General features: G+C 41.8%; 1 protein-coding gene and 1 long non-coding RNA gene across 6 annotated transcripts in view; both read left to right on the forward strand.

Annotated features, from left to right (window-relative positions):
- Positions 1 to 14,886, forward strand: part of LOC110538780 (sterile alpha motif domain-containing protein 9-like) — a 73,611-nt gene that overhangs the window by 22,091 nt on the left and 36,634 nt on the right. For 2 of the 5 annotated variants that reach the window (XM_036939355.1, XM_036939354.1), the window contains one exon: positions 6,525 to 12,013. The exons of 2 other annotated variants lie outside the window; for them this stretch is intronic. In XM_036939355.1, the coding sequence (XP_036795250.1) occupies positions 6,525 to 11,305 (4,781 nt within the window). In that variant the 3' untranslated portion in view covers positions 11,306 to 12,013. Of the gene's footprint in view, positions 1 to 6,524; positions 12,014 to 14,886 lie in introns of those variants that run through there. One more of the 5 variants, XM_036939356.1, reaches the window with a different exon arrangement.
- LOC118937799 lies at positions 12,944 to 13,943 on the forward strand. The gene is made up of 2 exons (XR_005035244.1): positions 12,944 to 13,004; positions 13,557 to 13,943. It is a non-coding gene; the product is annotated as an uncharacterized LOC118937799 (long non-coding RNA).

Below are 14,886 nucleotides of genomic sequence, written 5' to 3' on the forward strand. Positions count from 1 at the left end.
AGTATGTCCAATGTCCCCTCTGTTATTTGCCCTGACGATAGAACCCATTTCTATTATGCTAAAGGCATTTTACTTTAGCTGGTGAAGTGAATTTTATCAAGATGAATGTATTGCCCAGATTTCTGTGTTTGTTCCAATGTCTCCCTCTTTTCTACCAAAGTCTTTTTTTCAGTTTAGTGGATAAGCGTATCTTTTTTTATAGAGCAGTAGGAGTCCAAGAATACGTAAAGCATTCCTCCTAACTTTATGTATTATTACTGGACAGCGAATATACAACACATTGTTTACTGGCTTCACAGCTCAGAAACTGACTGTTGTCAAGCAGAAGCCAAATCCTGTTTTTCTTCCTCTTTGCCAGCTTTAGTCACCTCCAATCTTTGTCTTTCAACTTTGCTCTACACATCCAATCCAATTGTTGTCAATACTCAATTCTGAACTCAATTCAAACTCAATTCTGTCACCTCTTCCTTCCAGCCAAACTGGATTCAGATTTTAGACTGTGGCAGAGGAATGGCCCTACTGTTTGACCTTTATATTGATGGCACCTTTGCCAATTTTGATGACCTCGCTATCAAATGGAATCTACCCAGTTTATTCGCACTCAAAGCCTTTCCAATTCTATCACCGAATCAGGTTTGGATGCCCTTTTGAAACCAACTTATCAACTGAAGGGACTCATGATTTTTTTTGATAATCATCCCCCTTGATAACCCATCACTTAATAAAATCTGATCTGATTGGGAAAAGTAAATTGGTGGAGATATCTCTGATGAAGTCTGGAATAGTGCCTTACTTAGGGTAAATGGAAGCTCCTCTTGTGCCCGGCTCAGCCTTATACAGTTTGTGATATGTATCCATTTCAGCAAGGTCAGATTGTCAAAATTCTACCAAAATATTGATGGTATATGTGACCTGTGTAAAGCTCCTTGGCAGACTTTACTCAGATTTTCTGGTACTGTCCTCGTTTGGCAGACGATTGGTCCACTACATTCAAAACACTTTCTGAAACATTTGATATAGAGTTGCAGCCTAGTGCAGACATTTTTAATCTTGTAGTACCAAACAACAATTCTTCCTTGACATATAGACCGCTATCTGCCATTGCCTCCCTGTTGGCCCGCAGGATTTTATTGGATTGGAAATCTATCAATCCTCCTCCTCTCCTAGCCTCTCTTTGTCTCAAAGATTTGATGCGGTTCCTAAAACCAACACATTTTCGCACACGCTTTTTCAGTTCTGCCCAGACATTTTCTATGGGATTGAGGTCATGGCCACTCCAATACCTTGACTTTGTTGTCCTTAAGCCATTTTGCCACAACTTTGGAAGTATGCTTGGGGTCATTGTCCATTTGGAAGACCCATTTGCGACCAACCTTTAACTTCCTGACTGATGTCTTGAGATGTTGCTTCAATATATCCACATTTTCTTTCCTCATGATGCCATCTATTTGGTGAAGTGCACCAGTTCCCCCTGCAGCAAAGCACCCCCACAACATGATGCTGCCATCCCCGTGCTTCACGGTTGGGATGGTGTTCTTCGGCTTGCAAGCCTCCCCCTTTTTCCTCCAAACATTACAAAGTTCATCATTGCCAAACAGTTCTATTTTTGTTTCATCAGACCAGAAGGCATTTCTCCAAAAAATACGATCTTTGTCCCCATGTGCAGTTGCAAACTGTAGTCTGGCTTTTTTTATGGCGGTATTGGAGCAGTGGCTTCTTCTTTGCTGAGCGTCCTTTCAGGTTATGTCGATATAGGACTCGTTTTACTGTGGATATAGATACTTTTGTACTGGTTTCCTCCAGCATCTTCACAAGGTCCTTTGCTGTTGTTCTGGGATTGATTTACACTTTTCGCACCAAAGTATGTTCATCTCTAGGAGACGGAACGCGTCTCCTTCCTGAGCGGTATGACCGCTGCGTTGTCCCATGGTGTTTATACTTGTTATTATTGTTTTTAGAGATGAACGTGGGCATTTGGAAATTGCTCCCAAGGATGAACCAGACTTGTGGAGGTCTACAATATTTTGTGAGGTCTTGGCAGATTTCTTTTGAGTTTCCCATGATGTCAAGCAAAGAGGCCCTGAGTTTGAAGGTAGGCCTTGAAATACAACCACAGTACACCTCCAATTGACTCATTATGTCAATTAGCCTATCAGAAGCTTCTAAAGTCATGACATCATTTTCTGGAATTTTCCAAGCTGTTTAAAGGCACAGTCAACTTAGTGTATGTAAACTTCTGACCCACTGGAATTGTGATGCAGTGAATTACAAGAGAAATAAGCTGTGTGTAAACAATAGATGGAAAAATTACTTGTGTCATTGTCACGCTCGTCGTTGTAAGGAATAGTGGACCAAAGCGCAGCGTGGAAAGTGTTCATGATTTTATTGATCAAAGAAACCCAAGCAAAGTAACAAAACGAACGCGAACAGTTCTGTCAGGTAACAGAGACTAAACAGAAAATAACTACCCACAAAACACAGGTGGGGAAAAAGGCTGCCTAAGTATGATTCCCAATCAGAGACAACGATAGACAGCTGCCTCTGATTGAGAACCACACTCGGCCAAAAACAAAGAAATAGAAAGCAAAGAAATAAAGAACCTAGAATGCCCGCCCTAGTCACACCCTGGCCTAACCAAAATAGAGAATAAAAGCCTCTCTATGGCCAGGGCGTGACAGTCATGCACAAAATAGATGTCCTAACCGACTTGCCAAAAGTATAGTTTGTTAGCAAGAAATTTGTGGAGTGGTTGGAAAACAAGTTTTAATGACTCCAACCTACGTGTATGTAAACTTCTGACTTTAACTGTAACTCAATGACTTTCCCTTTCTTTTTAAATGTGTTTGGAGGCATTCTGCGAGGGGGTACAAAAAGGAGAAAAATGTACTGTCGTTATGTTTTAGCTTTCATTCACTGTGAATAAAAATATTATATATAAAAAAACAACAACAATAAAGCCTTGCGTTCCTATAACTATTTGTATGTTTCACGCTGTTGGCGGTAGGTCAACTCAAATATATCTATATTTTTTTCTCCCCCTTTTATTTAACCAGGTTGGCCAGTTGAGAACAAGTTTTCATTTGCAACTGCGACCTGGCCAAGATAAAGCATAGCAGTTCGACACATACAACAACACAGAGTTACACATGGAATAAACAAAACATAGTCAATAATACAGTAGAACAAAAGAAAACAAAAAGTCTATATACAGTGAGTGCAAATATGGTAAGATAAGGCAATAAATAGGCCATGGTGGCGAAGTAATTACAATATAGCAATTACACACTGGAATGGTAGATGTGCAGAAGATGCATGTGCAAGTAGAGATACTGGGGTGCAAAGGAGCAAAAATAAATAAATACAGTATGGGGATGAGGTAGTTGGATGGGCTATTTACAGATTGGCTATGTACAGGTGCAGTAATCCATGAGCTGCTCTGACAGCTGGTGCGTGAAGCTAGTGAGGGAGATATGAGTCTCCAGCTTCAGTGATTTTTGCAGTTTGTTCCAATCATTGGCAGCAGAGAACTGGAAGGAAAGGCGGCCAAAGGATCAATTGGCTTTGGGGGTGACCAGTGAGATATACCTTCTGGAGCGCGTGCTACGAGTGGGTGCTGCTATGGTGACTAGTGAGCTGAGAGTGCGGGGCTTTACCTGGCAGAGACTTGTAGATGACCTGGAGCCAGTAAGTTTGGCGACGAGGGTGAAGCGAGGGCCAGCCAACGAGAGCGTACAGTTCGTCGTGGTGGGTAGTGTATGGGGCTTTGGTGACAAAACTGATGGCACTGTGATAGTACACGTCCTATTAAGCCATCTGGCCCCGCAGCTTTGTGAACGTTGACCTTTTTTAAAGGTTTTGCTCACATCGGCTACTGAGAGCGTTATCACACAGTCGTCCAGAACAGCTGGTGCTTGCCTCGAAGCGAGCATAAAAGGCATTTAGCTCATCTGGTAGGCTCGTGTCACTGGGCAGCTCGCATCTGGGTTTCCCTTTGTAGTCCGTAATAGTTTTCAAGCCCTGCCACATCCGACGATATGTAGCTAGATGTAGTATGCTAGCTGGCTCATTGTTGCCCATGAAAGGAAGTTAGGCTATGAGCAGGCATTTTAGCCAGGTTGCCTAAGACAACAAAAAATTGTGTACTGTATGACGGAGTGATAGACCATTTCGTCAACATGAAAGAGAGGAGGATGACATTGGCGTTTTATACAAGTAGAGTGAGTCAACATATTTATTCTACTTGTACGAACGCGACACATTCCCACACATGCACACACAGACACATCAGAACCATGGACAGCCACATCATTTAGCTTACTTTGATTGGACTAAATTGTTTTTGGTATCTTTTGGTTGTCACTGTATTAGACTAAGCATAGGTGATTTGATGATGTTGAATTGGTGCTGGAAAAGTGTCGGCAGTTCCTGTTTTCTTTGGGACTTAAGGTAACTCTCAATGGTTCGAAATCAATAGTAGTTTAGTGGTCAAATGTCGGCAACAATAACTTGCTTGACCGCGCTGTAGGTCATGATACTGTTTGTTACATGCAATATGCTTTGTGGACTTCACTGGACAGAGGTTGTTCTCCTGTTTTTTGATGAAACAAAGGTGTGGTTGAATGTATTCTGCCACTGTGTCTTCTTATTGTCTCGGCCTTTACGCCTATATTTCACAGTTGCAAGGCATATGACCTAACAGGTTAAAGAGCAAACAGTGCAATTATCACAACACAGGCTGTAATATGGCTTTTTTTCTGTCTTCCCCAGTGATTTTTACCCACACACCACTACTGAGCTTGCGTTGTTATTATTAGCGGCTTGTGCCATTCTCTGGGACGAGTTTAGTTTGATTTGGGATTGAGAGGCAGCCTCACCGCTGCTCCCTCCCCTAAGACTGACCATCAAATAAATCAAATCAAAATCAATACAAGCCATCAGTCCAGTATTTTCTTTTTAAAGCAAATTATGCTAACTTAGCCGTGCTTCACAAGTAATACACCAAATTATCTATTACCAGTGTGATCAAATACCACATTAAAAAATGTTGTTTTTTTTTAAATCTAAATGATCTGAGAAGAACACCATTGGTAGGACAATTCAGGCATAGCCAATAAGCAGTGATAATGTATTGAGCCTATAGCCTACTGCACAAACCTCATTGCTACAGAGCTGTTTTTAATTGGTTAATGTTGCATAAGCATGACTTAAAAAACATCTGACCGGTAGATCTTGGCTTGCATTTTGACTCAAAGTGATCTTCACTCAGAAAATGTTGGTGGCCACTGAGCTAGATGTTGGTAGCTAGCTAGCTTTCGTCGTGACAGCTAATGGCGTAGCTTATGCTAGCACAAGCTGGTACTTGGTTAAAACCTTACAAAACTTGCAGGACTCGTCAGAGAGCTGCCTGAGCATGTTTGTTTCACATGGTGTACGGGGACCCTTTATAACTCTGGGTGTTATAAAGAATTGCTAACTGGATTATGCGCATGATAGTCGTCGCTAGCACCTCGTTATCCGCGCGAGAAGTGTTCGTCAGTCTAGAGATTTTTTTTGAGGTGTAACCAGTCAGTTTAGCCAACGAAAAAAGTGAACATTAGATGCACTAAACAAGAGAGCAAGCTGGTGATACCACCATAGGTGGAAGAGTAACAGCAACCAGCACTAAGGCTAAGGTTGTTATAGATAGCAGTGCTTGTGCTACCAAATATGCATGTAGGAAACTCCTGGATAGCTTGCTTTCCAACGAGGGGCTAACCAAGTCTCAGTAGCTAGCTGTGTGACACTAGCTACCACAGGAGATGAAGCATGTAGCAAGTTAGCACAGTGCTAGCCGGAGAAAGCTAATCCTTTAACAATGTGAACGTAGCTAGCTTTCGCCTCGTGGGGCTAGTTCCCTAGCTAGTTAGCACAATGTGAGCAAAAGGAAGCTAGCGCTTTGCTACTCTTGCAACAACCAAAAGTGTGGCTCCCGACCAATAAGCAGTGACGCTAGGACAAAGGGTCTAGTCAAAGTGGCATGGTAGTGGATTGAGCTAAAAGAGAGAGAGAGCTAGCATTTCTACCCTCTAGTCAGTATGATGGCTAGCCTTGGGGTGAGCTAGCCAGGTTGTCCCAGTAGCTAGTCATGTGATGCTAGCTTTCACAGGAGACAAAGGGAAGAAAAAGAGGAAAAGCTCATTCTACCTGAAGCAAACTTTCCTTGCGGCACACTAGTGAACAGTTGAACAGGAAAACAGATCAAGTCATGCTGATGAGAGCTTAGAGTAGTACTATTTGTGTGGAAGAGAGGTAAGAATAACCAGAGGGCGGGTGAGTAGCCCCTTATAATGAGGGATGGGGCTCACCTCATTCACCACTCAACCTGTCTGCCTCCTACAGACATGTGTAATAGGTTCATTGAGCTTCTGAGATTCTGGTGAATCCCACGTGAGATATCAAATTGAATAATGGAAAGAACAGTTGTTTTTGTGACTTTGCTGTGTATGTTTGTTTTATAATCTATGACTTTGTTTTTCACGACACAGTGGAAGACGCTGGTATGCTGCCAATTGAGAAATGGACAGAGTCTGACGTCAGCTCTTGGATGAGATCTATAGGAGTGAAAGAGCAGTATATTCAGAAACTTGAAAAGGAGGAGGTCAATGGAAAAATTATTTTAGAACTTACAGAAGATGATCTGAAACAAGAGACCGGAATTACATCCTTAGTGGCTCGGCTGATCATCAGAAAAATAAATGAGTTTGTAGACAAAGGGCTAAAAACAAAGGAAATTAAAGGAAGTCAGCAAAGTGGTCATGGCAGACAAAAGGGAGGTAAAAAGGGAAAGAAAGATGTTGATCACAAGAAGGATGAAACAGACCAAATCTGTCCAGAAGCGGAGCCACAAGCACACCAAGATCAGCTTGTCTGTGTGTTACCCACAAAGAGGGACTGCAAGCCACGACCATTGGGTAAAGAAGGCATTGATTTCACATATGCCAAACATAATGTTCTGCAACCTGAATCTGGTGCATTTGATCTGATATATCCCTGTCATGAGTATAAGTCACTTCGCAATGCTACCAAATTGGACCGCACAAGACTACAGGCAAAATTTGCCAAAGAGGTTCTCAAATTCGGAACTGGCTGCATGAATATCAGATCAAATGGCACAATACACTTTGGTGTGATGGACAGTAAAGATGATGCCGGCTATGTACACGGTGAGATAATTGGTGTTCCAGTGCTGGAAAAAGACATATATAGCGATGCATTAGATCACATAGAAAAATGTTTTTCTAGCTCTGACAGCGAACATGTGCGACAATGCATTCGACCACCTCAGTTCATAGAGGTCATGGACATAAAAAGTACAGAAACAAGGTATGTGGTGGAGGTGGATATTGTGCCCTCCATAAGCATTGTAAAGAACAGAGTGTACTCTGTCCGCCTGCCGAACTTCAAAGAGTCAACTAACAAGATTGAGCTTGAAAAGAAAACAATCTATCGCAGGGTAGGGTCAAAAACAGAGCCAGTGAGTGACGAAAATGTCTTCTACCAGCGAGTCAGAGATAGAGATGACCAGAGAGAGAAAGCGGAGCATTGCCCCAGCAACACACCAGACATCTGTGAAGACCTTGGAAGGAAACTCACAAAGCTAATAACTAGTGGCAAGAAATTCATTGCAAATGAGAAATGGTACATTCTAGTCACTAACAAATTCAAACAAGATGACTTGAGCAGCATTGACTTCTTACTCAACTTGAAAATATTCTGTGTGTTCGACTTTGACCCAGATTCCAGGCTGTCCGGACTGTGCAGTAAATACATTCAGCACCATGCCGCAAATATGCATTTTCTTCAGAGCTACAAGATTCCAAGCAACATGAGTGTTGAAGAATTTGAAAGGCATCTGCATTTGTTTGAGCAAACTAGCTGGATATTTTGCAATGGGCGCAATGACTATCAAGGAAATGAAATTCCCTCCGATGAAATGACATGGATCAAAACAAAAATGACACTCCTCAGGGAATCCGTGTCACTGATCTGCAAACAGATCTTGCCAAAAGGAACATTTTCTGTGATTTTCCTCCTGACATCCCCAGTCGAGAAACCACTCTTGCACACTTTCTTGGAATTCTTCACTGATATGGAGGGTCATGAAGACATCATCTGCATCTCAGAATCTGAGGATAACTATCAGAAATGGCAACGCTTTGCTGAAGGTTCATGTGAAACAGAAACTGTGAACAGTTCCAGTGTTGTCGGGATGAAAATGAGCCATGTAGATGCGACACTGCAGCAAATTCAACCTGTAACTTCTCGAGCCTCCAAACACTTGCCTGTCTATGTTAAAGGACAGTGCCATCTTGAAACTCGTGAGGAGGAACAAATGCATTCTTTGGATATCCTGAGTGTTGACCTTTGTGATGAAACAAGTGAGGACTTCATCGAAGAAGAGATGGACAACATTGAAAGACAGTTTTACCACGGGGGAAAAGTGACCTGGTTGAATTTCTGGCTTGCAGAGAAGAAGTTTGTTGGAGAAGTTATTCAACGGGATGCATACAGGGAAGTATCCAAGTGTCTCAGTGACATTTTGAAGTGGGGTGCAGCCCAAGTGCCTGTGAACAGTATCAACATCTACCATCACCCAGGAAGCGGTGGAAGCACAGTGGCAAGGCAGGTGTTGTGGAACAATAGGAAAGACCTAAGATGTGCTGTTGTGAAGCCGTCATACTCGGCAGCCACTGTATCTGAACATGCTGTCCAGCTCAGAGAGTATGAGGAAACAAATCCTCAGAAGTGTCTCCCAGTGCTCTTACTTGTGGAAGACAGTACATGGGATTACGTTGATGACATTAGGAAAGAATTAGAGGTTGCTATCAGCACAAAGAAAATAAAACAAGGGACCCTCTGTTTTGTTTTGCTAAGCTGCAGTTTCTCTTATGATCCAGAGAAGATGTACAAGAACCTGCAGAGTTTTGCTGTGACTCAGAAGTTGTCTCCAGAAGAGAAAAGACTATTTGCCACAAAACGTGAGAGCCTTGAAAAAGAGTATCAGCTAGAATCCATCTTGACCTTTGTCTTGATGAGTGAAGACTTTAAACCAGAATATGTTGAGCATTTTGTGAAAGATTTGTTAAAGGGCATCGATCATGAATCCGCTGTGACTCGCCTAATTAAGTATGTTGCATTGCTCAACATTTTCGTGCAGAACTCCTTCATCTCTCAGTCACATTGTGAAGCCCTGCTAACATTTACAACGCTGACCACAGCTAACAAATCTGATCAACGTAAGGAGACGGAACAGAAAAGATTCCCCCAGCATGCTTTTGAGAAGCATTTGAGTGAGCAGGCCAAGCTTTTGTTCACACACTCGAATGATGAGAAGACACACATTCAAGCAGTCAAAATCATTCATCCAAGAGTTGCAAAGGAAATTCTCCATCAGCTGTTGGATAATGAACAACAACAAGAAAAGGTGGCTATGGATCTCCTTCATGAAGATGTGCTTTTTCAGCACAGGTTTGCAAGAGAGCCCTATGTGACATTTCTGAGAGACCTGTTCATGAGGCGCTACAGAGTTGATAAAGGTGACAAATCCGATAGCTTATTCTCACCTCTCATTGAGCTTGTGAGAAAGGAAACACCCGAAAAGGCAATCAAGCTTTTGGAAGAGGCTCATAAACGTTTCGACCAAGATGCATTCTTTGCACAGCAACTTGCTCGTTTGAATTACTGCTATGAAAAGTTTGAGGAGGCAGAAGTGTGGGCAGTAAAGGCAGAAACAAAACTGCCAAATAACTCCTTCATCCTGGACACCAAAGGTCATGTGTATAGAAGATGGTTCGATGCCAAGTGTAATGCAATTGACCAAGTACCAAAGACAGCAGAAAACATAGCAGGTGCTGTTGAAACTGCACTGAAAGCTATGGAATGCTTCCAGAAATGTGAGACAATTGCAATCTCAGACCCAGAAACTATGAATAATGCAGGCTTTTTTGGAACAGTAACTGTTGGATGCAGTCTATTAAAGCTCATGTTCTCAATGCCTGTGTTTTCAGACAAAACCGCCAATGGCTGCACTGAACGTCTAAATTACCTTCTCACTGAGGACTACATTCCAAAAGAAGTGATGAAACCCTGGGAAAAATTTCACAGCAAACTCAAAAACCTTCGAAAGAGATTACATGAGTCACTAGACTGGATATCAGAAGACCTAAGTTTCTTCCAAACAGACATCAGTTCAGATCAGGAAGAGGCATCTGAAAACCTTGACAAAAAACATCCAAAGAATTGGTCAGTGCATAAGCCCATTGCAAATAGAGGAACCTCAGCTCAAAGTTCAGAGAAAATGAGCCATCCAAAGAATTGGTTGACAAACAAGTACTCATTCTACGGTAAGACCTTCAGTGATGTGTCTGTCAGCGCTATCTTAAAACAATGCAAATCAAACCCGCAAAGTGTAACTCCTTTCACGAAACGCATGGCAATTTATAATCTCGGTGGAGGGAATTTAACTACGATCTTCTCTCTCCTTACCGAGCAGAAAGATGAAAACCCACAGAGCCTGAGAGATAAAGAACAAAAACAGAAGAAAGATCAACACCAAGTCAAAAAGAAACACCCTGTCAAAATTCTTGAAGATATCATATCACTGTATCCTTCCAACCCACTGAGCGCGAGGTTGGATCAAAAAGATCTTGTGAACTACATAGCAACTCATATTGCTTTGAGTTGCCTTTCAACTCCGTCTACAAAGCTAGCTGGTCTCAAACAACTTCAGACACTCAGTAATCAGTTTACACAGGACAGAAAAAAATGCCTGTCCGATGCTCTGTTCTTACTAACCTTGCTGTTCTGGCCAGAGGAGCATGACAGTGATGAAGAAAAAGAGAGGAAATATGACATTGTCCACTCTGCTGTTGAAAGCCTTGAAGATAGCTACTGGGCCAAAATGAAGGATATTCCCCCCAAAAAGAGAAGGCTTTATACTCATGTTTTCCTTGGTAATGGAATTGGATTGGAGAAGATTGTCCATAAGAGCAAAGTTGCATCAATCACAAAGCTCTTCTCACTGCCAGAGAGGAGAATTAAGTGGCTCAGTGGGGAGGTATGGAAAATGCCAGAGATTGCAAAGCTGTTCAAGTGTGTTTCTGGCTGGACTGAAGATGGGACAGTCTACCTTGTTGGTCCTACAAAAAAGTTTGCCATCCACTCTCTGCATGCTGGTTCAGTTCCCTATGGCAGTGAAAATGTCACATTCTACTTGGGCTTCACATTCCGAGGACCTGTTGCATACAACATCACTGTGAAAAGGTAGGGTCGCAATAGAAAGCAAAGAGGTTAGATAGATGCCTCCAGACAAGGCAGCCTGTTTTTGAATATCTCAACATAGAAATTAATGTACAGAACTTGTACAACACAATGTCAGAAGAAGAAGATTTTCTAAATATATTTTGTAATGTTTTGGTTGTTGAAATTGTGTTTTCAGTTTATTCTCAAAAGACTATGAATTGAATTTCATATCACAGAATGTAGCCTATATGTAAGGCAATGGATGGATATTTTGCTTGCTGTAAATGTAATATTATTTATGTTTGAATACTTCGCAGCAAGTGTAGTCCATTTAGACCAGATTACCTACCATTAGGTATGTGGACTGAAAATAATGAAATATGTTCAGAAATGTGTTGTTAAATATTTAGTCATGATATGTTTCTTTCTTTCTTAAAGAACATTTTATATCTTTATATTATATCTTGTGCATCAAACCTGTGTAATATTATTTATATCTATTGTAACCACAACAAGGTCGTATTTTATGACCTTTGTACTTTTCTTAGTCATTTATTCATTGTTTTTCCAGTAAAATGTCCCCTCTATAGGATTTTTACATTTTAATTTGATGTATTTGTTTATACCCAGCTTTAATATTGTTGTCTTTTTGTATGAAAAATGACTAACACAAAAATAGTTATAGTTTTAATTTTGTAATTAAAACTCCTGTCTATTAAAGTTACCATAACTATTTGTTTGTTTTGAATGGTTATTGTGTGACTGTTTCTTTTAACAAATGTCTGAACAATGCAAACTGCTAAAATAGTAACATGAAATTTCATGCATGTTCAAATGTTTTAATAGTAAACCAATGACTCCATAGGACCACATAATAAAACCGGAAGAGTTCAAACTACCCACACGCAAGTTCAGTACATTCGGAATGTATTAAGACTCCTTGCCTTTTTCAACATTTTGTTAGATTACAGCCTTATCCTAAATTGGATTAAATCGTTTTTTGGAAGATGAACCTTCCCCCCAGTCTGAGGTCCTGAGCGCTCTGGAGTAGGTTTTTATCAAGGATCTCTCTGTACATCTTTCCCTCGATCCTGACTAGTTTCCCAGTCCCTGCCGCTGAAAAGCATTCCCACAGCATGATGCTTCCACCACCGTGCTTCACCGTAGGGATGGTGCCAGATTCCCTCCAGATGTCAGGCTTGGCATTTAGGCCAAATAGTTCAATCTTGGTTTCGTCAGACCAGAGAATCTTGTTTCTCATGGTCTGAGAGTCTTTAGGTGCCTTTTGGCAAACTGTCATTTTACTAAGGAGTGGCTTCCGTCTGGCCACTCTACCGTTAAAGCCTGATTGGTGGAGTGCTGCAGGGATGGTTGTCCTTCTGGAAGGTTCTCCTATCTCCACAAAGGAACTCTGGAGCTTTGTCAGAGTGGCAATCGGGTTTTTGGTCACCTCCCTGACCAACGCCTATCTTCCCCGATTGCTCACTTTGGCCAGGCGTCCAGCTCTAGGAAGAGTCTTGGTGGTTCCAAACTTCATCTGTTTAAGAATGATGGAGGCCACTGTGTTCTTGGGGACCTTCAATGCTAAATACATTTTTTGCTACCCTTCCCCAGATCTGTGCCTCAACACAATTCTGTCTCGGAGCTCTATGGACAATTCTTTCGACCTCATGGCTTGGTTTTTGCTCTGATGTGCACTGTCAACTGTGGGGCCTTATATACAGGTAAATACAGGTAAAAATCATGTCCAATCAATTGAATTTACAACAGGCGGACTCCAATGAAGTTGTAGAAACATCTCAAGGATGATCAATAGAAACGAGATGCACCTGAGCTCAATGTTGAGTCTCATATCAAAGGGTCTGAATACTTATGTACAAAATGTATTTCTGTTTTCTATTTTTAATGCATTTGCAAACATTTCTAAAAACTGTTGTCGCTTTGTAATTGTGGGGTATTGTGTGTAGATTGATGAGGAGAAATTGTTTCAAATCCATTTTGGATTGTCATTATGGGGTATTGTGTGTAGTAGATTGGTGAGGAAAAATAGTTTTAAACCAATTTTGGATTGTCATTATGGGGTATTGTGTGTAGATTGATGAGGATGTTTTAATCAATTTTAGAATAAGGTTGTAACGTAACAAAATGTGGAAAAAGTGAAGGGGTCTGAATACTTTACGAATGCACTGTATGTAACAGTCCATCGGTCCCATGTATTATGATTGGAGGTAACTCTAGTTGTGTGTGTGTGTGTGTGTGTGTTTTTGTGTGTGTAGCCCCAGGAGCCCTATGTGTTTGAGCAGGAAGCCCAGGCAGCCATGCGTAGCGTGGTGATGTTACGTTACTCTCTCCTGCCATTCCTCTACACACTCTTCTACCACGCACACACCTCCGCAGACACTGTGGCCATGCCCTCTACTCCTCTTTTCTTCAATTTCCATTATCCACTCTTCTCTCGCTCGCTCTCTTCAACATTTGGATACTATTGCAACATCTTTTTTACTGTGTTGATATATTCTCTGTCCCCCTTTCCCTCTCTGTCCATCTCTCTCAGATTCCCCTCAAACCCTAACTGTTATTTGTCATAGAACAAGAGACCCAGAATTATTTTGTGAAACTGTGTAATGAAATGTAAAACAAAATACTCAGTGGAATACTAATCTGACAATGTTTTGGAGCTTTTGTCAGCTTTCTGTGTTGTTCAGTGTGTACAGTAAAGCCTGTTGCCTGTCTTAAACTATTATCAGTATTTACACTATATATACAAAAGTGTGTCGACACTCCCCTTCAGGAGGTGGAGAAAGAGAGTGAGGAGGAGAGAGAAAAAGAGAGGGAGAGATGACTGTTGGAATATGGTGAAAGTACGTGGACATCCCTTCAAATTAGTGGATTCGGCTATTTCAGCCACACTCGTTGCTAACAGGTGTATAAATTCGAGCACACAGCCATGTACTCTCCATAGACAAACATTGGCAGTAGAATGACCTTACTGAAGAGCTCAGTGACTTTCAATGTGGTACCTTCATAGGATGCCACCTTCCGACAAAGTCAGTTCGTCAAATTTCTGCCCTGCTACAGCCCCGGTCAACTGTAAGTGCTGTTATTGTGAAGTGGAGACTTTTAGGAACAACAACGGCTCAGCTGCGAAGTGGTAGGCCACACAAACTCACAGAATGGGTCCGCCGAGTGCTGAAGCGCGTAACGTGTAAAAATCATCTGTCCTTGGTTGCAACACTCACTACCGAGTTCCAAACTGCATCTGGAAGCAACATCAGCCAAGAACTGTTCGTCGGAAGCTTCATGAAATGGGTTTCCATGGCCGAGCAGTCGCACACAAGCCTAAGATCACCATGCGCAATGCCAAGCATCGGCTGGAGTGGTGTAAAGCTCGCTGCCATTGGACTCTGGAGCAGTGGAAACGTGTTTTCTGAAGTGATGAATCACACTTCACCATCTGACAGTCCAAAGGACGAATCTGGGTTTGGAGGATGCCAGGAGAACGCTACCTACCCCAATGCATAGTGCCAACTGTAATGTTTGGTGGAGGCTGTTTGTCATGGTTCGGGCAAGGCCTCTTAGTTCTAGTGAAGGGAAATCTTAACTTTA

Source organism: Oncorhynchus mykiss, chromosome 12, assembly GCF_013265735.2.
Source record: "Oncorhynchus mykiss isolate Arlee chromosome 12, USDA_OmykA_1.1, whole genome shotgun sequence".
NCBI classification, from domain to species: domain Eukaryota; kingdom Metazoa; phylum Chordata; class Actinopteri; order Salmoniformes; family Salmonidae; genus Oncorhynchus; species Oncorhynchus mykiss.